Source organism: Carcharhinus amblyrhynchos, chromosome 8 (genome assembly GCF_965287045.1).
Source record: "Carcharhinus amblyrhynchos chromosome 8, sCarAmb.v2.hapA, whole genome shotgun sequence".
NCBI classification, from domain to species: domain Eukaryota; kingdom Metazoa; phylum Chordata; class Chondrichthyes; order Carcharhiniformes; family Carcharhinidae; genus Carcharhinus; species Carcharhinus amblyrhynchos.
The window spans coordinates 75,518,176-75,543,602 of NC_137331.1; the positions used below are offsets into that span (position 1 = coordinate 75,518,176).

Below are 25,427 nucleotides of genomic sequence, written 5' to 3' on the forward strand. Positions count from 1 at the left end.
AGTCTAATATGTTACAGCACTCGGATTAGGAAAAAAGGTACTGGCATTTCGTTGGAACCATTAGTCACTATCACCTGTAGTTAAACAATTAAACCAGAAAGTTCTTTAGTCCATTAATGAAAAAAATCAAACTCTCTAGACAGGTCACATTTGGTGACACAGGTGCTGCATTATGTTCCATAGAAGGGAGGATACAGTATGGGGGAGGGATTACCTTTTACCTGTGTGTTTATTCATCCAGTCATTATAAACAATGACTGTAATCAACTGTAAAATTTGACCACAGATCTGATTTGGGAAAGTTTGCGAATGTCACGTTGCACATAAGAGTACTCAAAAATGTAACTTTTATTGCATGCAAAATATTTGTCATTTATAACATCTCTTTATACTTAAATTCATCAGTTAAATCTTCTCTGTACATTTTCATTCAAATCTGGTTATATATATATATATATATTCATAAATCTCTATGACGTCTGTTCTTTTGTACAAAATATTACCACTGAAGTTAGCTTCTGTGGTGCAAATTTACATGATTTCCCTTAACCATGTACATTCGTTATAAAAGCAACAATGTACATTTTGAAACGTGCCATATTTTAATGAAAAAATTAGAAAAGTGCATTATTTTACAACACTGCAGTAATTGTAAAGACAATGTAAAATATATACATGTTAGTGCAATCATTACAAAAAAGAAGCAATCCCAATAATTACATTTTGTACATAAGTCTGAGAGCTACCTTGAGTTGTAAACATTTTGTTACAGCTTCCTATCATTTGAACTATTTCATAGAACAGCAAAAAAAATCAAGTTTGGAAATAACAGTTAAAATTATTTAAACTGTTAGACCTTCTAATGAGAAAAATCTTTTTTGTTGTTGATTTTCTAGTCTTATTGTTTATACCCAGGCATTCAAAAACTAATTCCAGGTCATGCCAGTCATAACTGCACTAAATAACTAAATGCAACCCCAACCATTCATTTTTACTCGTCCCATTCTCCGATAATTCTCCACAAAAGATGAGAAAGAACAAATGGCTGGAATTGCCACAAAAGCATAAATACTCATCATAAATCAATAAATATTAATGGTTTTTATTAATTTCATTGCTAGTTAACTTGTGTTTTCAGGTAAGTTACAATGCATACCAGTTGTACAAAGCGCATGCATTTTAACTGGCATGCTAAAATGATCTTTCTGCACTTTACAATCCAGTAATAAAGAGCCAGCTGTTGAAAACACATCCAGTGTACTGACTGCTTCATGTGTTCACGCGCATGCTGTTTTGGCAACAGGATTTAGGTTCTTCTGTTAGTCAAATCTGAAACTCAGTATTTAAACTGTTTAACAAAATTAATACCTGATGCATTGTTTCCACATATCCCACTTCCATAATAACACTCTTTCATTCTAACAGTTTACTGTCCTTCCCAAGCAGAATAATGCCAATCTAACGAGTCCTCTAGCTTGTAGTTTCAGTGGATGGCCAACATGTTGCTTGTTCCTAACATTCCAACTGCCACCTGTAAGGCATATTGTTGCTACTGTAGAGCTTTATTAACCATGCTTCATGCTTGGTTTCTGAGTCCCAGAGAAAGGTTGTTTTATTTTTCTCATCTTCTCCAGCACGCTCAAAAACAAATCAAGGTAAAAAGTGTTTCAGATGGACTTTCTCCTTCTCATGAGCCTGTGATTTTCATTGAAGCTGTGTAAACCTGGCGACACAGAACTCACAGGGGAGGGGAACAGACTGTTTTTCAGTGTGCTCGGTGAAATCTCTTCTATCTTGTAAGATACTGAGTGAAAGTACTGAGGATTGAGTTGGGAACTGAATGAATTCTGGTGAGATACCACCTGATTGGTATACTCGTGGGACCTGTAGCACATGCAGGAGCAAACGGACTGCAGGTCTGTCACCTCAGTTTTGTACCTCTGTCGGCCCTGTTGGGGATCTTCCTGGATGTGGATGATCATGCTGTTCCTATTTCCCGCCAAAGAAGCTCGCTCTTCGGCATCCCGCCGCTCATCTTCACTGTTCATGGTCAAAAACCTGAGAACCACAAGGTTAAGGAAAGCTCCAATAACTGTTAAACCCACTAAAATATACATAAAGCTAAAGGCCACATACAGCGGCCTTTTCTGCAGAGCCTTATCCTTCTGGAGGGCCACAAAGTCCCCGAACCCTATTGTAGTCAATGTGATGAAGCAGTAGTAATATGCATGAAAAAAGTTCCAGTCTTCGTAATGTGCAAAGGCAGCAGCTCCAATGCACAGGGTCCCCATGCAAGAGAAGAAACCCACGGTCACCATGTTCTCCATAGACACATCTGTGCTTTTCATGCCGAGGCATTTCTTTATTCGTTTCAAAAGGTATTTGACAAATGTGTTCATCCGTTCTCCCAGACTCTGGAACATGACTAGGGTCAGTGGTATTCCCAGCACGGCATAAAACATGCAAAAAGCTTTACCTGCATCAGTGTCTGGAGCAGCATGGCCATATCCTGCAAAGCAAAAAAAAAGTCATCAGTCAAATTGCACACAGAATCTTTGGGTGTTTGAGAATTTAATCTTCAAATCATACAAAATGAATTAATCTCAGCCATTTCTGACGGGAAAATATTCTCTTTTATTTCTTCTTGACTTTTGACACCTGAAACAGGTGTTGTGCTCTCTCAGCATTGCAACTTGTTTATCTTTGAAATATTTAAAATATGCCCATCAGCAGCACATGGGAACAGAGGGCTGGAAATTTCTCAAATGTATCTGTCATTAACATATGAAATAACAAATGCCTTTAGTTTTTAAATGATTGCGTAAAATAATGATAATAATAAGGAAACATACAGGTATTACAAACTTAAGCAAACACAGCAATTCAAAATCAGTCTGCGGTCTGGCAAATCTGAGTTGTTGTGTTTTAAGAAAACTGATACAACTGTTGTACTGTGGATTTATGTTGACTTGGGTACTGTAAACTAGGGACTTGGCTGACATCAACCAAATTCATTTAACATGTGACACAGGTAAAAACAATGCTCATTACCAAACATACATGGATTCATGTTTCCAGAGATTTCAATTCACAATACCACTCAACTTCTAAATATGGGTGGTATTCTCCAGACTTGCGTGCTACCACTACCAGCGAGAATTTGGTGCTCAGTGGCAGAACTGGTTAATCCTGGCCATGGGTGAGGTTGATGGATTTTGACAATGTACTCTTCAATTTTAATAAATATGTAACTGGATTGCCAAGACCTGAATTGGGATTCCCATATGCTATAGACAAAAATTGCCTCCAGTGATTCTTTTTTTTTAGTCAGCAATTTAAAAATATATGTGACAGAAAATATTGATGGAAGAATAGTTTGGCTTTTAAAATGTGGTGCTATTTCCAGGCTGAATTTAGCAATAGCTGGAATGTCTGGCCCTTCCTGCTGGTAGAATCTTTTGGCCCCACTGATAGTGATTTGCCCCCTGCCCCTCCACCATCCACTCCATGGCACATTCCCCAGTGGCAGGGGATCTGGGGCGCGCTCCCCCAAAGACATCAGTGGGACCAGAAGATCCCATCGCCAGCCAGTGGCGGACCATCTCCACTGCCGGAAGATACACTGCTGGGGTTGGGGGCTAGAAAATCTTGCCTATGATATTATCAAGTATCCTGTAGACTTGTTAAAAAAAGAGCAATTTATTTCTGTGCGTTAACATGTGTGGTTATTCTACACAATGGCAAAATATTGGAAGTTTTTTGGTACAATTAAATTTTGAAGATTAAAGCCCCCCAGAGTGAACAACAGTTAGAGATGTTCTGATAAACTATTACAACAACCATCTCAGGACCCGCTGCAATGTCCAAGGTAAGTTTGTCCCATTCTTCAGATTGAAGACAAAAGTATGACTGTCATGGAGGGGACACAGTTAAATCACAGTATTAACAATTCATTAAATGAAGGCAAAATTGCATTTAAATATTCAAATCAGTTCAATTCCTTCACATCTACACACAAACTTAACAAGATTCTTTAATCAGTCAACACCAAGTAACACAGGGGGCAGAAGTTTTCTGGAAAGATTTGGGTAACTATACCATGAAAGTAGAATTATACCTCATTGTACCAAATTTGCAGGTTTTTGATTTGCGGCAGTTTTCCTCTACTATTAGTTTCATCTCCTCAGTTACATCTGCCAAAATCCAGCTTAACTCATTTATACATCTAATTCTGTTCAAAAGTCCAGAGAATGTAGGTTTCTTGCAGTTGTTCTAAAAAAGCATAAGTTTCTCCCAAAGAGAAAGGTAAATTTCACTTTAAAAAGTCAATACAACAAAGATATATTTCACATAGTTACAAGCACTCACATTATTTCCTACACAAATATAGGACCATGTGCAATCTCAGTCTTCCCAACTCATCTTTGCTATGCAGGATGTCTCATTTAAACATTTTGCTCCATGAGTCACATTCACCAGTAGCTGTATTCTGTCCAAAGTCCCAGAACATGGTTACTGTCAAAAAGGCAAAGGTGTAGGAATCCTCTCTCATTCAGGCGTCCTGATAGCACAGTATGCCCAGAGATTGCCTTCACTGACCTACTTAGATGGTCACCTACTTAGGTGGCCAGTGGCAAAATAAAAACAGCTGCAATGGGTGTTGTCCAATCTACATTCCAATGCCCTTCCTGTCTTCAGCTCACTCCTTTTCCACCTGTATAATAAAACATAGTCTGAGTTATGTTCTCAGTGGCCTGATTCAACACCAGGACCCTGAAGACTGGCAAACAGAAAACTGTTCCAGTCAGTTAGAACCTTATTTGTTTCCTCTTTATGTGAATTCTCTGTGAACTGAACTGCCAAACAGAAAACATAGGCTGATCCAATTCCATTGCAGTTAATTTTCTATTTACCCCTTGTTTCTTAGCTGTTCATTCCCATAACCACGGGTCCCATGGGCAATTATTAGAAGCTAATGATGTCACCATCAGGAATCCAATTAACCCTCTTTCAGAATTCTCTCCAGCCCAGGTTGGTCTCAAAGGGACAATGAACCAGAGAAAGGATAGGTGTTCCCAGCACATTGGGCATTATGGTATTGGACTTTACACATTGATCCAACCTAAAACTGTATCAAATCTGTTTTTAACCACCAACCACGCTACCCCCCACCCCCCAGCTCTTCCTCCAGGACACCCTTGGTCCTAAAATTAGTTTTTATTCACAAATTCTATTCACTATCTACTCAGAAGCAATTAACTGGAATGAATTTTAATGTTATTAATGTCACCATGTTTTACAAACCATCAGACATGGCAGGCAAATTGCTCTGATGTGATCATGCTGATTAGAAGCAATGCAGGATATAATAAAGGATTTTATTTTAAAACAAAATGACCGATTAAGGGAAGTGTGACACTGATCAGAAGTGGAAGCAGAATTCTCACAGAAGATGAAGGAATGGCAAAGATGCTAAATAAGTTATTTGTCTTAATTTTTATGAACTCACAATAGTGAAGTTGCATGCATCTTAGAAGGGTGGAAGATGTCAGAAGAAGAATTGTCAGGGCTCCAGGCAATGATCCTTCATGCTCCCTTTAATATGGAACTGACGCCAAAGGAAGAGAGGGTTCTATAATCATATATGATGCAAATGTCATGAAATAACGGAAACTTGCCAATTGTTAGAAAGTGGCCAACCACTCACAAGTTTGGAGCATCCACCTGTCACCTGGGAGACCCAGGTTGTGACAGAATCATTGAATTCCTACAGTGCAGAAGGAGGACATTTCACCCATTGAGTCTGCACCAACAATAATCCCATCCAGGCCCTATCCCCCTAACCCCACATATTTACCCTTTACTCCCTCTAAGCTATGCATCCTGGAACACTAAGGGGCAATTCAGCATGGTCAATCGACCTAATCTGCACATCTTTGGATTGTGGGAGGAAACCAGAGCACCCAGAGTAAACCCATGCAGACACAAGTAGAACATGCAAACTCCACACAACAGTGACCCTGTGGATGTGGTGTATCTGGATTCCTGATTTCCAGAAGGCATTTGACAAGGTGTTGCACCAAAGGCTGCTACATGAGATAAAGGTGCACGGTGTTACGGGTAATATATTAACATGGAAAGAGGATTGGTTAACTAACACAAAGAATGGGGGTAAATGGGCGTTTTTCTAGTTGGCAATCAGCGACTAGCAGTGTGCCTCAGGTATCTGCGTTGGGACTGCAATTGTTTACGATTTACATAGATGATTTGAAGTTGGGGACCAAGTGTAATGTGTCAAAATTCGCAGAAGAAACTAAGATGGGTGGAAGAGCAAAGTGTGCAGAGGACACTGGAAGTCTGCAAAGAGATATAGATAATCTAAGTGAGTGGGCGAGGATCTGACAGATGGAGTACAATGTTGGTAAATGTGAGGTCATCCATTTTGGTAGGAATAACAGCAAAATGGGCTATTATTTAAATGATAAAAAATTGCAGCATGCTGCTGTGTAGAGGGACCTGGGTGTCCTTGTGTAGGAATCTCAAGGAGTGGTCTGCAGTGCAGCAGATAATTAAGAAGGCAAATGGAGGTTTGTCCTTCATTGCTAGAGGGATGGAGGTAAAAGCAGCGAGATTATGTTGCAGCTGTACAAGATGCTGGTGAGGCCACACCTGGAGTACTGTGTACAGTTTCGGTCTCCTTACTTGAGAAAGGATATACGGGCACTGGAGGAGGTGCAGAGGAGATTCGTTAGGTTGATTCCGGAGTTGAGAGGGTTGGCTTATGAGGAGAGACTGAGTCTGGGGCTATACTCATTGGAATTAAGAACAATAAGGGGAGATCTTACAGAAATATGTAAGACTATGAAGGGAATATATAAGATAGAAGCAGGGAAGTTGTTTTCACTGGTGGGTGAAACTAGAACTAGGGGGCATAGCATCAGAATTAGAGGAAGCAGATTTAGGACTGAGTTGAAGAGAACTTCTTCACACAAAGGATTGTGAATCTGTGGAATTCCCTGCCCAGTGAAGCAGTTGAGGCTACCTCATTGAATGTTTTTAAGACAAGGATAGATAAATTTTTGAACAGTAAAGGAATTAAGGGGTTATCATGAGTGGGTGGGTAAGTGGAGCTGAGTTCACAAAAAGATCAGCCATAATCTTATTGAATGGCGAGCAGACTTGAGGGGCCAGATGGCCTACTCCTGCTTCTAGTTCTTATGTTCTTATGATCCAAGCCAGGAATCAAACCCAGGCCCCTGAGGCAGTAGTGCTAACCACTGTGCCAACATCATGCTGCCCAGGTTCCAGCACAAACTGATTCACACCTACATGGAAGTTTAAATGTTAGGAAGGAGACATAACTTTGAGAAATGGGAGAAAGCATATAGAAAATAATTATTGACCACGAAGTAAGTTACTAATATTAATAAGATTAAGCCCATTTGTTGACTAAATGTTTAAGGCTTTTAGGCAAGCATTTGGTTGAGTACAGAACTTTGTGAACTTGGGGCTAAACTCACATTAATATTCCTGTATTATATTCCACTTGTGAGATATTTATCCACTCACCTAATCCATCTATATCCTTCTGTAGCCTCCCAATGTCCTTTTCAAAACTTACTTTCGAAAAATTATGAAGACAGAGGTAAAATACTTTTTCAGCTTATTTGCAATCTCCTTATTTTCCATTCCTAACTCACAGACTCACTTTCTATTATGCTCACTTAGTTACCTCTTTCCTTCTTCAAATATCTATGGACACTCTTACTATCTGTTATTCTATCGGTAGCTAGCTTTTTCTCATACCAATTATCTCACCATCAGTCTACTCTCAATCACCAGCAAAGTGATAGAAGGGGTCATCAACAGTGCTATCAAGCAGTACTTACACTGCAATAACCTGCTAAGTGACACTCAGTTTGGATTCTGCCAAGGTTATTCAAGTCCTGACCTCATTACAGGCTCGATCCAAATACAGACAAAAGAGCTGAGTGCCAGGGGTGAGGTGCAATTGATTGCCCTTGACATCAAGGCAGCATTTAACCATTTGTGCCGTGTCCTAGCAAAACTGGAGTCAATGGGAATCAGGATAAGAAACATCTGCTGATTAGAGTCATATCTAGCATAAAGGAAGATTGTTGTGGTTGGAGGGCAGTCATTTCAGTCCCAGAATATCACTGCAGAAGTTCCTCAGGGTAATCTCCTAGGCCCAACCATCTCCAGTTATTTATCCATGACCTTCCCTCCATCATTAGGTTTCAGAACTGGTAAGTTTCATTGATGATTGGACAATGCCCAGCAACATTTGTGACTCTGAGCGGTCTATGCCCATATGAAGTCCTGAACAACATTGGCACTTGTTGCAACACACAATTGCCCGGCATTGACCATTTCAAGCAAGAGAGTATCAAATCATTTCCCCTCGACTTTCAATGGCATTACCATCACTGAATCCCCCCTTATCAACATCCTTGTGGTTACCATTGACCCACATATTAGCTTTCCCTTGTCACTTGACCACAATACAAAAATAAAAACCAACACAAAATAAACATTCCAAACAAAATTTATAAATGAAATCATTACATATTGCTTGCAGAATTAAACAAATCACTTATCTGCTCTTCCTTTGTGCCTGTTTTCTTTTTGCTTTTGCCTGTTCTAGTGCACCTGCCACGCTACGCCTGTAGCTGCAGCCTGGTTGGAAAAGGTTGCTGACTTTTAGTGGCAGAAGAACTTGGAGGACAACCTCAAATAATTCCATATCTAGATGGCCTGGCTGCAGGATTGGAGAATGAATGATGTCCTCATGAGTGAGGACAGCCAGCTTTTGTCCCATGAAATCACTGCCACTCCCTTGGGGCAGCGCCTCAGCAATTTAGTAGTATAAGGGAGTGCAGATAAATGGATTGCCATGAAGCTCCTTTGCAAACTGCATTCCATAGCAATGATGGGAACAATATAAGCTTGCATGGCTTCAAAGTAACTTTACATGGCAACAGTTTTAGCTTTCACTATAACATTCAGATATTAGATGGCTGCTATTTCTATGGCAATTGGTGCTGCAATATTGCCATCAGTTGGAGCATCATGGTTGGATTCGTACTATGTGAATGGAGTTCATCATCATTTCTGGCAAGGGCGTGCTCCAAGCATTGTGCAAAGCCCTTGATCCTTTGTACTTTGTACTTGACCCTTCCACACTTCCTAATGTTGACTGCAAGTTTTCAATCAGCTCCCCAATGCACCACACTTTCGTTGTGCACACCTATCAACGTTCTTGCGTAGGTTACCCCCTGTAGCAGAACCTGTGTCTCAGCATGGTCTAATACTACTTTTATGTATCCTCTAAATTAAACACAATGTTAGAATCTGAGCTAGTAGCTGATGGTGTAAAATCAAGTAACCACATATCTTCATTATCATTGTGCACTTGTTGTTCCTCCACTACCTGACCAGTTTGTAATTCTTGGGTAACTGAATGAAAATAACATGAGGGGAAGATTGTGGTGTGAGTAGGAATGTAAAGTAAAAGGTACATGCTTATAGCATCTGTAGCTTGAAAATCAGAATAAAGTGTGGGGTGAAGGTAAAGTGATGAATGAAAGAGGATTTGTTTTGAGAATGCCATCATATTTGATAGTTTCAGCCTTGGCATTGGCCACAGCTTCAACAACGGTCATTCTAATATTTGCCAGCACCATCACATCCATAGATAATAAGTCAGGCAAATGGGCCCGTTAAGCTTCTAGTTAGCTCTTGTTGCTTCTGGACGTTGCTTGTTGTTTTGCAAGAGACAGGGAAGAGCATCAGTGAGTGTCATGCAATCTGCTTGAGTGCTATGGTTAACTTAGATAATAGCTGGAAGAGCAGGGACCTATGAGATGTGGGTGTGAGCTTGCACTATACAAAGTAGGTATGTATCCTGATTAATAGAAATTTTTTGCAGGTGGATGATGGAGGTGTGGTGAACTGAACAGTGTGTGAGGCTAATAGTGCACTTGGTGGGATATAACATTTGAGGATACATTCATTGACCTTGACCACTCATGTGCAGTCTTTGAACTTCTTGCAGCACTGCATTTGGGTCCTTGAGGCTTGACTCTTGACATTAGGCTCCATGGCTATCTGCTCTATGTTAAATTGCATCCGGAGGGCTTTCTGTCCCTTGGTGGATACAGGACATCAGTCCTTCTTTCCATCTCCTCCACTCAAGGTCACCAGTGTAGCATCCAAGAACTTTACAGCCCATGTTGTGCCAGTCTTCAATGTTTCCCAGATCAGGTTCACTTCCAGCAAGACTTTCAGCACCTGCTCCAACCGCAGTGCATCATCCCTATTGATACAACCAGCCAATCAACAGCCTGATTAGTGCTGGCTAAATGCTGAAATCTTTGAAATGAAGAGGCAGCGAAAAGCTGGAGTTGCAACCCATTAATAAGCCGTCAGCATTTCACACCTATTTTGGGGTTTATCAAATGTAGCCCACAGGAAGTAAATATCGTGCTAATAGCCACTGCTTAACTCACACATAGAAAATTAAGGATATATTGATATCTTACTAAAAGTCAGTGCCTTCTGGGCAAGAAGGAAACTGATGGAATTAAGAAAATCAGATTTGTTATTGATCAGTATTGAACCAAATGATGTGTTTCCAGAGTGAATTCTCCAGAAATGTGTAAAATGTAAACTAGATAGCAAGTATCTTTTTTAAAGAAGCAGCTGTACTTTCTTCCCCTGTGTCATATTATGTGAAGGCAATACATGCTGAAGATATCAATGAATTTTGCTACAATAAATCTAATTTTAGAAATCTTCCTGACCGCCAGTGTCCTGTCCCATATCCAAAAGGGTAACTGATGTAATTGCATTTATCTTTCAGATGGGATCACATAGGATACTGCATGAAAACAACACAGAGGTAAAAGGGAATTGATACAGACTTAATATCATTGAATAGGAATGCGCATATTAGGAGAAATACCACAAGGACCGTAACCTGCTATGTTGATATTTAGAAAAAAAACCTCTCATCAATTCATGGAAAACAAGAAGATGGCTTCTGTTTAGTCCTTTTGTTTGCTTTCATTGCCCTTTTATGTTAGTGGACTCAGACCTTCCAGTCTCCAGTTTGTCAGAGACTGGATGAACCCCAGTAGATATGCTATGGGACTCTTTGGAAATCCCAAAGCAAGGATTTCAAGCCTGTTTCCCAGAACTCTTTGAAAATATCTCCAGTTCTGAGTTAAGGGTGGAGATTTTTGACAGTTCTGCAGTACTCACCTGGATAGCTACTCAGGAAATATTAGACAGGAAAAAATCTAGTCTGATTCCTGAGCAATTATCACAAATGACCCCTCCCATAATCACTCACACTGACCACCCCCCTCCCATCCCATCCCCCCGCCACACACAAAACACACATACCCAAATACTCCATGATTTTCCCAACTTGACCTGACCAGCCATACGATCCAATTACTCTGACCTACCCACCCATTCATCCACCTGCCACCTTACCTACCTCACCAACCTATCACCCAACCCTTTCACACCTTCTCTCCACTGCCGTTTTCAAAGCAGCTTTGGAACACTTGAGCTCTTTACTTACAAAAATACAGCAGCTAGTGCCATAAGAAAAGAAATTTGGCTTTTATGTGGATTCTCTGCACTACTCCCTATGAGGTTTCCTGGGTTGAACGTGAAGGATCTTTCATGGGAAGGTAAGTAGGTCCAATTTTTTTGTCCAATCAAGGTCAGAAAAAGGAGTTCCGATCCTGATCGGACAATCTTGGTCCAAAATTGTGAGTTGGCGTCCAATATTTTTGTTTATTCCAACTTGTTTACCTGGATAGTTACCCAGGAAAAACCTACAACAGATACCACCAGTTTCACCCCCAACTATCCAGTTTACCTCCTTGAACCCCAACCACGCTCCCGACAACCACTCTCCCCAACACCCCACTCCTCTCAGCTATCCTCCCTAACACTCCAACCCTCTCCCATCTGGACCTGACTAGTCCCTGACGCCACCTGACTACATCCCAACTCATCTATCCACTTACCCAGCTGTCACCCAACCCACCTATCACTTGACCCACTTTGATTTCCATCTGTCAATCTACCCACTCACTCACTTCTCCCCTACCCTCATACCATTTACTTTCTCTCCATAGCTGTTTTCCAACCAGCTTTGGGGCATTTAAACTTCATTTTAGTGGATTATGGCAACTCATGCTGTACAAAGGGGGCATGGCTTTTGCACAAATTCTCTGTGATGCTCCCTACAAGGTTTGCTACACTAGGTCAAATATGAAGGATCCGCCCTCCATTGGAAGAATGCTCAGAAAAATCAGAAGAAGGCATGTATGCAATTTTTTATTTGCTCAGGATCCAAAATGGGTTTCTGATCCTGATCAGAAAACCTGGGCTTGGTTTCACTCAGTGCAACTTAGGTGCAATACATTGTAGATTGGAATAGAAGAACTAGTTGATGCGCTCTAAGCTCTTATAAAAATTGCCTGCCCCATTTCCCAGATGTAAGTCATCAGTGCAATGTGAAAGTTTTGGAATCATGATGAAAATATAGTGATACACATTACAGGTTCTTAGGTGTTCTGAATTGGTTGCAGTAGTGTTAATACATTTAAGTCTACAATCTCCCTATGGCCTGAATTTTTCACCAGTCAGACACGCACACTTGGCAGGCCTAGAAACAGACTTGAAACATGTTCCCAGCCTTAGTCAGCCCCGGAGCATAATTTCATGCCAGCTGGCCAGTTAATGACCATCCATTGTGAAACGTGCTCTGTGAAAGACTGAGTACTGCCAGGGTGGGTGAGAAGAGGGCTGCCACTTCTATGTGCTTCCTCGACAGCCACTGCAAAGTTACATCATAGAGCAACTGACCTATGAAATATAAATAATGATGTTAAAATTATGCCACAAGTCTAGGCAGCTAAATCATATACAGACCTCAGTCCCCAGATACCTTTTTCATTTTATTTCACCGCTGAAAGTTCATCCTATCCTGGATTATGGTTGCAGCTAAAATGTAAATGCTGCCTCACCTATCAACCTGGCCACCAACCATAAACACAAATGGACCACTTAAAATTGTTTTCAATTGCCCCTTAATGGGTTAAATTGCCTTCCAGATTATCATCGGTTGCACATTCAACTCTCGTGCCCATCTGCTGATCAAAATGATATTGAGCAAGTGCATGATGATGTCAGAACGTCTTCTCCCACAGCTTCACACTCTTCCTGGTCAAGCATGCATCCATCTGATCAATGTAGAATTCTGGCCTTGGCCTTTTTCTCTGAAGGGCATGTTAGCAGAATGGTGAAAAAGGCATACAGGACTTTTGCCTTTTTTAATTGGGGTATAGAAATAGGGGAGACGATGGTCTAGTGGTATTATTGCTAAAACAATTAATCCAGAAACTCAGCTGATGTTCTGGGAACTTGGGTTTGAATCCCACGGCAGATGGTGGAATTTGAAATCAGTAAAACAGAGCCTGGAAAGAAGAACCTACTGATGATTATGAAACCATTGTCGATTGTTGGAAAAACCAATCTGGCTCTCTAATGTCCTTTAAGGAAGAAAATCTGCCATCCTTACCTGGCCTAGCCTACATGCGATTCCAGAGTCACAGCAATGTGGTTGACTCTCAACTGCCCTCTTAACAAGGGCAGCAAGGGATGGACAATAAATGCTGGCACAGTCAGTGACACCCACGTCCCATGCTGGAATTGTTTAGATCTTTGGTGAGGTCACAGTTAGAATATTGTATGAAGTTCTGGTTGCCACATTATAGGAAGGATGCAATTGCACTGGACAGGGTCCAGAGGAGATTCACCAAGATGCTTCCTGGGATGGAACATTTATGTTATGACGAGACGTTGTATAGGCTTGGGTTCTTTTTGTTGGAGCAGAGAAGACTGAGGAATGACCTGATTGAGTGTTCAAGATTATGAGGGGCATGGACAGAATAGATAAGTGATTAGCTGTCCTCCTTAGTTGAAGGATTAGTCATGAGAGGACATAGGTTCAAGGTAAGCGGCAGGAGGTTAGTGGGGGATGTGAGGAAAAATGTTTTTACCCAGAGGGTGGTGATGGTCTGGAATGCACTGCCTGGAGAGATGGTGGAGGCAGGTTGCTTCACATTCTTTAAAAAGTACCTGGATGAGGACTTGGCACATGATTACATTCAAGACTATGGGCCAAGTGCTGGCAGTTGGGATGGTGGGATTCAGATGTTTCTCGACTTGATGGGTCAAAGCGCTTCTTCGCTGATCAAAGGCAGAGTGGCATCAGACTCCCCCTCCCCCTCACTGATCACAGGCAGAGTGGCAGCAGAACCCCTATCCCCACCCTCCATCCCCACACCCCATCAATCTCAAGCAAAGAGCTGTCAGACACCTACCTCCTTACTAGCTGGAGTGCCTGAATTGGACTTATATGGAGCATGTCTGTTTTGTGCCCAATCTAGATAGGCGAATGCAGTGGTAAAGGGGGAAGTGCCAGTATGGGCATGCAGCCCATTAAGTCAATTTAAATGCATTTAAATGGACATGACAATGCACAAAACAGATGCAAAGATCATGGCCATTTATGGGCCTTGGTAAAGGAGGAACCGGCGCAATGGCGGGGTGGATAGCACTACTTGCCTCACACCCAACTTAACCAAGTTTTCGCACCAGAAAACATGCGCAAATTGATGGTAAAATCGGGCCCTTTGCTTCCTATTAATTTGAATTTACAGGCTGTTTGAGCAAACTAAAGCCCAAAAAAGACATTTTCAGTAGAAATGTCAAACAATCAAATGTTGAAAAAGAAGCAAAATCCAAATACTATACAGGATTTCAAAAGATAAAAACTGAAGGCCAGATGAGGTTTAACTTAACCAATTAGTATGCATGAGATTATTTTTCCCTCCATCAAACTTCATGATATTTCAATGAAAATTTTGATTATTAAATCTATTCATTTTAAAAACAGAAATGATTTTATCATCCCATAACTTTAAAGGCTCTGTTCACATGTTTATGAATGCAAATTCAGACCACAGGGCATTTTGCATGTGAGGCCAGGTAGAAAATTGCTTCGACATAAACTTTCACCATCTTACACAACTGGCCTATCAAGTCTATCTGCCACTCAATCATAGCTGATTTTTTTTCTTATCCCCGTTCTCCTGATAACCCCATAACCCCTGATCTCCTTATTAATCAAGAACCTATCTATCTCTGTCTTAAAAGATCTTCAATGACATAAGAACACAAGAAATAGGAGCAGGAGTAGGCCATGTAGCCCTTCGAGCCTGCCCCACCATTCAATAAGATCATGGCTGATCTGAAGTGGATCAGTTCCACTTTCCCGCTTTCTCTCCATAGTCCTTAACTCCCCTGTCTATCAAAAACCTATCTACCCGTGACTTAAATATATTTAGCGAGGTAGCCTCCACCACTTCAACAGGCAGAGAATTCCAGAGATTCACCACCCTTTGAGTGAAGAAGTTCCTCCTCAACTCTGATCTAAACTATCCCCCCCCCCGGCTTATCTTGAGGCTGTCCTCTAGTCCTGCTATCCTTTCTAAGCGGGAAGAATCTCTCTACCTCTACCCTATCCATCCCCTTCATTATCTTATACATCTCTATAAGATTCCCCCTCATCCTTCTAAACTCCAACAAGTACAGACCTAGTCTATTTAGTCTCTCTTCATAGTCGAACCCCCTCATCTCCCCTGGCCTCCATAGCTTCTTTGGCAAAGAATTCCACAGATTCACGACTCTCTGGCTGAAGAAATTCCTCCTCATCCCTGTTTTGATGTGATGACCACATCCTTTGTGATATCTCTGGACTATTTAAATAAAATTTGGAGCTCAGAAAGAAGCCATTTGGCCTCCAGGTGTTTATTATGCTCCACACAAGACTCTGCCTGCCTCACTTCATCTCAACCTTCCCGTATTTCCTTTTTACCTCATGTACTTATCAGACTTCTCCTGAAATACTTATTTCAGGAAATTATTTGCCTCTTCGTAGTAGTGAGCTCCATATTCTCATTCTCTATGAATAGCGAAGTTGCTTCGGAGTTCCTTATTGAATGTTTGCTTAATTTATACAGCATTTAAATTAAATTGTCTGTTATCCAAGCACTTTGTGGTCTGTAATCATACATGTCATATGTTTTGATGCCTATGTTGTGAATGCCATTTTCTTAAGAGAGAAAGCACGCATACAGATTAGTTGATCAAGCCTGTTCCTAGCCAAGATCCTGTGTAATCTACCTGTCATGGACAATACCTCGTTAATTCAATCATTTTGCAGAAAGTTCTGCATAGAACTTCACTTATCCCCAAATAACTCCAGAATATTCATTGATCCACTCTACCCAACATTGGCCTGCTGCACTCTGAACAATATTCGCCATCTCATGGTTTAGCAGCACAGAAAACATTTTCTTCAGTGAAGTATATTGTAAGACTGATTATCACATGGCACGCTTAATGAAGCCAGATCACCTGTTTTCAATTATTAATTCACCCATCATGTTCCTATTATAAATACTATTAGGTAGCCATCAATAAGACACCAATCTAGTCAAGGGATTTAAATGACATCTAAACTGTTTAAGTTTATTGCATCATCTTAACAGCTGAATTGGATTATTTGTCTTGTTATCCACTGAGAGGTGATTAGCGTCCTCCCCACATTTCAGACATAAAGATATATCTATGTTACTTGAGCTGACACTGATTGTGAGAGTTCTGCTTGTAACTGACCTCCCAAGTACAACAAATTATCAATGTTTATCACTAATTATAGAGTATCTTTTATAGATGGAACTCCTGTAACAAACACCAATAAATATCGAAGTATCAATAACAGTATAATTGTGTTGCAATGAATGTGGTAGAATGCCATAAATAGACAGACAAATAGTGACTGAGTATTTACTATGGTGGCAATGAAAGTTGATTTAACCCTCAGGCTGGAGGGATACCATGGAAGCCTTGTCAGCTTTAATAACCAGACCATATTTACATTCTATGGGGTAATTTCTCACCCAAAGTGAATGGAAATGCTGAAGAGTCTGGCAGATAGGCAGAAGTAGGAGACAACACCAAGGACCTTAGAATTGTGGGACAGGGCCAGCATTTATTACTCATCCCAAATTGTGCTTAAATTGAGTGGCTTCCCAGGCCATTTTAAATGCATTTAAGAAGGGCTGGAGTCACTTGTAGGTCAAGTAAGGATGCCAGATTTCCTTCCCTAGTGTTGGCCCTCTGTTGTTTAGTGCTTGGACCTCTGTAGTTTGTAGTATATAAAAGTGATCTGGAGTAAAATGTGGGTGGTCTGATAAGTAAGTCTGCAGATGACATGAAGGTTAGTGAAGTTGCTGATAGCACCAAGGATGGTCAGAGGATACAACAGGATAAAGACAAGTTGGAGACTTGGGCACAGAAATGGCAGGAGTTTAATCTGGATGTGTGCAAGATGGTGCATTTTGGAGGATCAATTTTAGGTGCAAATTATACTGTAAATGACAGAACCTTTAGGAGCATTACCATACAGAAGGGTCTGGGTGTGCAAGTCCACAGTTCCCTAAAAGTGGCAACACAGGTGACCAAAGTGATTAAGAAGGCATATGGCATGCCTACTTTCATCATGGACAGCATGGTGGCATAGTGGTTGGCACTGTTGCCTCACAGCACCAGGGACCCAAGTTTGACTCCCAGCTTAGGTCATCGTCTGTGTGGAGTTTGCACGTTTTCCCTGTGTCTACACGGGATTCCTTCAGGTGCTCTGGTTTCCTCCCACAGTCCAAAGATGTGTGGGTTAGGTACATTGGCCGTGCTAAATTGTCCATTAGTGTCCTGGGATTTGTAGGCTAGAGGGATTAATGGGGTAAATATGTGGGGCTGTGGGATAGGGCCTGGATAGGATTGTTGTTGATGCAGACTCGATGGGCTAAATGGCCTCTTTCTGCACCGTAGGGACACCATGATTCTATCAACTGAGGCATTGAGTACAAAAGTTAGGAAATCATGTTGCAGCTATATAAAATCTTGGTTAGGCCATATTTGGAATATGACATGCAGTTCTGGTCACCACACTACCAGAAGAACATGAAAACTTTAGAGGGAGTACAAGGAATGTTCACAAGGATGTTGCCCGACCTCGAGGGTGTTGGCTGTGAGGGGAGGTTGAATAAACTAGGATTGTTTCCACGGGAAAGACAAAGGCTGATAGAGGTCAACAAAATTATAAGAGGCATAGATAGTGTGGATACTCAGAGGCTTTTTCCCAGGGTGGAAGTGTCAATTACAAGGGGCACAGGCTCAAGGTGAGAGGGGGAAAGTTTAAGGGAAATGTGCGGGGGAAGCTTTTCACACAGAGAGTGGTGGGTGCCTGGAACACTGCCCGAGAAGGTGATGATGGAAGCAGGCACGTTAGCAACATTTAACAGGCATCTGAATGGGTACATGAACAGAAAGGGAATCAAGGGAGATGGACTGAGTAAGGACAGAGGGTTTTTTTTAGTTTAGTTAGGCACAGGCTTGGTGGGCCAAATTTCCTGTTCCTGTGCTGTACTTTTCTATATCATTTTAAAGGACATTGGTGAACCAGATGGGTTTTTGCAACAGTCGACAATGGTTTCAATTCCAACTTTTTATTGAACTCAAATTTCACCAACTACTGTTGCCCGATTCAAATCTGCGAACTCAGAGCATTACTCTGGGTCTTTGGATTATTAGCCCAGCAACAATATGACTACATCACCAGCTCCTCTTAGTCGGCCAGAGGCAATGACATGGAGAGAGAGGAAGGACCATGATTTCATTCTGACACCTGGAGAAGCACGTCTCCTTTTCCTGGAAATATACTGTTTTAAAATCTTACTTTGCTGTGTCACTTCCAACCCTAACTCCTGTTTCTGGCAGGTTTGGTCTGACAGGGAAGTCATATGGGTTTCCTCATGCAGGTCTAGGGTTAATATTAGTTTAATTGGAATCCAATCTGCATATTTAAACAAGCACCCTGTTGGCTTCTGTTGTGTGCCCTTTGTAGCTACAATTTAAATTACAGTCAGCAGGATCCAGGCAGGAAGGGCCGAGGTAATATTCCTCTTCTACTTTAACTGTCTGGAAACCAAGCAGTTAAAAATTTCCCACCACTCTTATATCATAATTTAAAATAATATTATTTAGATGACCATTTAAAGGCAGTTCTCAGGCTTACGACACAACTGTCCCTGATAGTAAGTTGCAATATCGTAGACCAATATCAGAACTAAGTTTCCCATAGAGACAATGTTAAAAATGGGTGATTATTTCATGAATGAACACATATTAATGTCCAGTCCTTCAGGACTTTTTGTGCATCAGCTTGGTGATTCCAGGTGGTAGTAAGCCATTTGTCTGAAGCTATTTGTCAGCCAACAAGTCACTGTAGGAGATTAAACCACATGGAAACGCTAGGAGATGAACCTAGCATGGTGCTGGCACATTTACTGAGCTCTCATGTTCTCAGTGTAAGAGTCAGTCTAAACAAGGCACAAAAAATCCAAGGCAGAGAGCACTGCCTCGCCACTCCACTGCTCCCTGTCTATCTATCATCCTGTCTGTCTCTGTCTCCATATCTCCATACTGTAAAGTCACATTTTTACTGAAAAATTCAAGGGAGATTTCTCTGCTTCCACGGACACATTTGAGATCGAAGTCCCAAAAGTATAAAATATGGGTGGCATATAACATTGTAACATTAAAACCTGCATTCTAAAACTGAAACCGGGTGCAAACTTATAAATGTCATGAGTGCTATTCGTCATTACTCAAACATCATAAAGTCGAGGACTGTCTGTACTTAAAATGACACAATCCTTATCACCACATAATTAAATGAAAGTGCCCATATTAGTCTATACTTAAAATTACATTCCTATATTGTTATACACATATGTTTATATAACTATGAATTTAGAACAAATGTACATCGTAAAAAGAATAACAGAAGTGGCTTGACTTTAAAATAAACAAACATATGAAATATCTGGAGTATATTGTAATTGAGGCTGTCTGCCAGAGTGATTGTTTCCATCAGTTGTCAATGTGACTGGGATTTTGAAAGGTAATTATGCGCAGCCGCCAAATTTAACTCATTTTGAACTGAAATGTGGACTATTATTAAACTGAGAGTCTAGCTTCAAATACAGGTTACTTTAGTTATCTTTTCAAAGTTGAGGGAAGGGCAAACATTAATGCAAGGACTCAAAAGTTCCTGAACTATTTTACAGAGTACAGATGAGCTTTGCTCACTAGGGGATAACCTAATTATTTGGAACAAGTTTGCTCCACCATCAGCGTCCCATTTAACTTGGACAGTTTAAATTAAACTGCATTCTTAAATAAATACAGATGATAACATTGTTTGTGAACCATAATTATGGATTAGGAAATGATGTAGAAACATAGAAAATGGGAGCAGAAGGAGGCCCTTCATGCCTGTTCCACCATTCATCATGATCATGGCTGATCATCCAACTCAATAGCCTGATCCCACCCTCCCCCTGTATCCTTTGATCCCCTTCACTCAGGGCAACATCTAAATCCTTCTTGAAAACCTACAATGTTTTGGTTTCAACTGCTTTCAATGGTAGTGAAATCCTCAAGCTCACCTCTCACTCTCTGGGTGAAGAAATTTCTCCTTATCTCAGCCCTAAAAGGTTTATCCCATATTTTTACACACATAGAGTACACACCCTGCTGGAGTGAAATAAGAACATAAGAAATAGGAGCAGGAGTAGGCCATCTAGCCCTTCGAGCCTGCCCCACCATTCAATAAGATCATGGCTGATCTGTTGTGGCTCAGTTCCACTTTCCCGCCCTCTCCCCATAACCCTTAATCCCCTCTCTTATCAAGAACCCATCAACCCGCTTCTTAAAAATATTTAGCGAGGCAGCCTCCACCACTTCAACGGGCAGAGAATTCTAGAGATTCACCACCCTTTGAGTGAAGAAGTTCCTCCTCAACTCTGTTCTAAACCGCCTCCCCTTTATCTTGAGGCTGTGCCCCCTAGTCCTCCTGTCTTTTTTGAGCAGGAAGAGTCTCTCCACCTCTATCCTATCCATCCCATTCATCATCTTATATGTCTCAATGAGATCTCCCCTCATTCTTCTAAACTCTAACGAGTACAAGCCTAGTTTATTCAGCCTCTCCTCATAGCTCAACCCCCTCAACTCCGGTATCAGCCTAGTAAACCTCCTCTGCACTCCCTCCAAGGCCAAAATATCCTTGCGCAGGTGAGCGCCCAAAACTGCACACAGTACTCCAGCTGCGGCCTCACCAATGCCCTACACAGCCGCAGCAAGACCTCCCTACTTTTATATTCAATCCCCCTCGCTATGAAGGCCAGCATCCCATTCGCCTTCCTGACCACCTACTCATATTCGTATATACATCACTATGATGCTTGGTTCTGGGCACTCCCACCATTGGGAACATTCTTTCTGCATCTACCCTGTGCCCGAAACTGTACACAATATTCTAGAAGGCCGGGGGGGCGGGGGGGGGGGCGATTCTCCCAAAGTATCGATTTCACATGAAAACTGGAGCAATTCATGCTTTTTTTTTTGTGGGAGTTCAGAGAAGAATCTTCCACACTCTATGCACTGCTAAGTGCACTAGTATGAATCACATAAAATATCTGTGAGCGGGATCTATTCCCACTGGAGAGGCTGGCAGCATAGCACTGAGCAGGCCAGTATAATTGCACCAATCTGTCAGCATTAAGATCGGCACATGCGCAGTGGCCCCTGTCTGCTAGCCTACCAGTTGCTGTTTGATCACTGGCCAGCCCCACAATCCCCACATCGCCAACCCTCCGCCCACCACCCCCCAGCCACCCCTGCACAGCCAACTCCATGGCCCAAACACTGGTCCCCCAAGCATGTCTAGGCCCAGCCTCAAGTTCCCTCCACATCTCCTCCTTGCAGCCTCAATCTTCAATCACCTCCCCCCGATCACCTCCCCCCCACCCATAGTCCTGACTCTCCTCCCACAGTGCTGACACTCCCCGCAGTGTTGACCTCCCTGGCAGTGCAGACCCCTGCAGTCCCGACACCCTCCTGCAGCCCAGAAACCCCCATCCCTGAGCAGGCTGACACCAACCCGCCCCCCCGCCCCCACAAATATCAGCCCCGATCGCTGGCCTCTCTCCTTCTGTCACTCAGCCCAAGTGCAGAATGACAGCAGGACCCCCCACCCCCATCAATCGCCTCTGGAGGCCCTGCCCCAACCAGGCCTTGTCCCACTAGTCGCTGCCCCCTCAGCTCTGCCTGATGTCCAATGGGCTGTGCCAAGCTGCCCCTATGCATTGGCACTTTGTTCCTTGGACAGTGCCAGCGGGCCTGGGCACTGCCAAGGTGCCAATGCCCATGGCCCGCTTCCCCCCCCCCCTTCACTCCACCATGATCGGGCTTCCAGCTCCCCGCAAGTGGGGAGCTACTCTAAACCCTGCTGGAATGAAATACTCATATTCATATATACATCGCAAACTCTTGTACTCACTGACACTTCTCATAAAACCTAAATGATGTTGGCCAAATTATGTTTTTCCTACCTGAAGTCAGATTTTTTCAGGAATTATGGATTTGCATCCCAAGATGTCTCTGCTCCTCCAAATACTTCAACACCTTGGGACTGGCTTCCATCTTTGCTTATTCCCCTCAAAATACATTGCCTTGCTGTATTAAATAGTATGCACCATCTGTCTCTTTATTATGCTAACTCATCTATGTCTTCCTAAAATTTGCTACAATCCTCCTGACAGTTTCCCAACAATTTTTGGACTGTTAACAGACTTCAATATTGTGCTTCCTAATTCAAAACATACATCATCTAAGGAAATTGCAAACCAAAATGATCCCAGCATTGACCTTAGAGTAACATATTCCCAATCTTTCTCCAATTCTTAGGATTGGAATTCAGTTTGCACATCGGTGCACTTTGTTTAACCTGAAATCTATTAACAAGGATTATTAGAAATTAATGAAAATGAGACAGGAGACTGGAGAAATTATAGCATATTCTACTAAATGATCTGAAAGAGTTCAGAACTCTACCCTACCCCAAATATCAGGAAGCAAATTAAAAAGCAGAATGTGCAATTTACATTCAGTTCAACTTTTTAAGAGCTACTTTCAGTTTTAGTGCAATTTGAAAGGGCGGGGGGAATCAAAAACTGAATTCACAAACAGACTTTTGTTGATCAGTGATTCAACTTTCTGCAGTTGACGTAAAATCCAGCAGAAATCCTATTCAAAGCCACTGACATATCCTGAATGTCTTTTGTTTGTTTCATTAATTTTCTTAATTTTGGGATCAGATTAATTGTATTAAAAGCTGCCATGAAATTATTTTGAGGGCACTACTCAACAGAATGTACCAAGTCCCTTGCCACATAAGAGATTAGATCAGATGTCAAAATCTACCCATTGCTGCAGATGGATCTGAACATGGTTTTTTTTTATATTATTCATTGCACATATTCTATCCTTAGAGTCTTAGTATTTCTGAATATTACTGTACAATCAATATCTTAATATGGAGGAATCCAAGAGGAATATCCTTTCACATTTGCTGATATATAGTGATTGAAATGTCAACAATAAGCACTAAGATGAATCATCTTGTGTGCCCATTAGTGATTCAGATTATAGGTTAGTCTTACACACAAATTTTGGTGCTCCTATATATGTTGTACATTGACTGGAGAACAATAGAGTACTAGAGCTGGTGAATAATTAAATTCAAGGGATTGTTTTCTTTCCTTTCAATAAGAGAAAAGCAGATTTTCATCCAAAAACAAAGAAGTATTACATTTTTGACAATTCTCTCGTGTCTTCACTATTTTTTCTATTTCATTCTCATTTCAAAACTTGGTGTGTTGCTGAGATAATGGGACTACAGCCCTCACGCACTCTCCTGCAGTTCAGTTTGCAGCATATTAAAGGTATTAAGGGAAATGGGACCAAGGCAATTATATGGAGTTAGGTCACAAATCGACCATGATATCATTGAAAAGAGCTATTGATGTTCCTATGTTTCTATGGTCAGTTGTAAAAACTATCTGACCATATTATTCAGTCAAGGAATTCAACTGCATCATGAGAAGCTTGCAACAAGATGAAAAATATCTAGATTAGATTAGAGGTTAGAAATTTTATGTGGTGAATGTCACAGTAATGTTTTGTGCTCATGTGGTGTTCACAAGTGCATTATTTCTGAATTAATGTTAACCTTATTTCAAAGGAAGACTACTTTAAATAAACATTCTATCTGCTTCATTTTGTCTTTCCCACTTCTCAGACAGATAAATTAGTGCTTTATTACGTTTACCTGGTACATAATTTAAAAGTCTTAGTTTTTGTGTTTATTCATCTGTGTTAGATCAATGTATTTAAGTAAATTCCATGCAAAACTCACAACTGATCTGAAGCTATAATTCAGCCAATCATTTCTTAAAAGGAGTATGGCCGAGATTTTAAAATCAAAGGCAAGGAAAGGTGCTCACTGATCACTAAGCTGACAGGCACCCAAGCAGTTTTTTTAGACATTTGGAGAGAGTCTAAACCAGCATGGGACTCTTAAGCAAAGATTAGTAGCTTGTGTGGCCAGGACAAGAGCAATTCAGCTTTTCAACCAATCAGGTTGAAAAATCCTCACTGGTTCATGCAGGGCTGATTTTCCCTGAGGCATTCTGAACCCTTTTTTAGTCCCAAATTGGAGTTAGAAGCCCACACTCTGTGGGAACAGTCACCACTTGTGTTTTTTTCCCAAATTGGCCAATTAATAGCCAGAGGATGAGCTTACCATCCAATTATAGACAGTGGGCAATCTCTGAAAGCTGGAGAACCAATGAGAGGCCTTCTAGCTTGAAAGCAAGATGCCAAGGCATTTAATAATTAATTATGTTTGCAACTAGATCTCTACTGTTTGAAGGGGGGACTGACTCCCTCATAAAGAGTGGCTTGCAACTGCAACTGCCATCTAGGCAAGAAAGAAAGGTTTCTAGGCCTGCATGAATCCCCGCCCCTGATATTCCACCACCAGGATGCTATCTCCAGGCAGTTAAACTGGCCCCCACCATCTGCAGAAACCTAGAGGATGACCGGAAAATCCTAGTTAACCTCCTTCAATTAGCCTTAGATGCTCTTAATGAGCTTAACCAGCTACACAACACTTGCAGGCAGATAGCCTTGCTACACCATTGCATCCTCAGGAAAATGGCCTGGGAGGGGGATGAAGTCAGGGAACAGACCCTTAGGCCAGCAGCAGCATTTTCAACATCTACCCACTTTGGCTCGCAGCCGCAAAAGGGCTTAAAATCAGACCTAATGCATCTAAACTAAATAAATGA

At 41.5% G+C, this 25,427-nt stretch overlaps 1 protein-coding gene across 1 annotated transcript in view; it reads right to left on the minus strand.

Moving 5' to 3' along the window:
• Positions 1-716: 716 nt before the first annotated feature.
• The window catches only part of kcnk9 (potassium channel, subfamily K, member 9), a 45,032-nt gene continuing 20,321 nt past the window's right edge, over positions 717-25,427 (minus strand). The window contains exon 2 of the mRNA XM_080194947.1: positions 717-2,509. Coding sequence (XP_080051073.1) covers positions 1,668-2,509 — 842 coding nt within the window. The 3' untranslated portion in view covers positions 717-1,667. The remainder of the gene's footprint in view (positions 2,510-25,427) is intronic.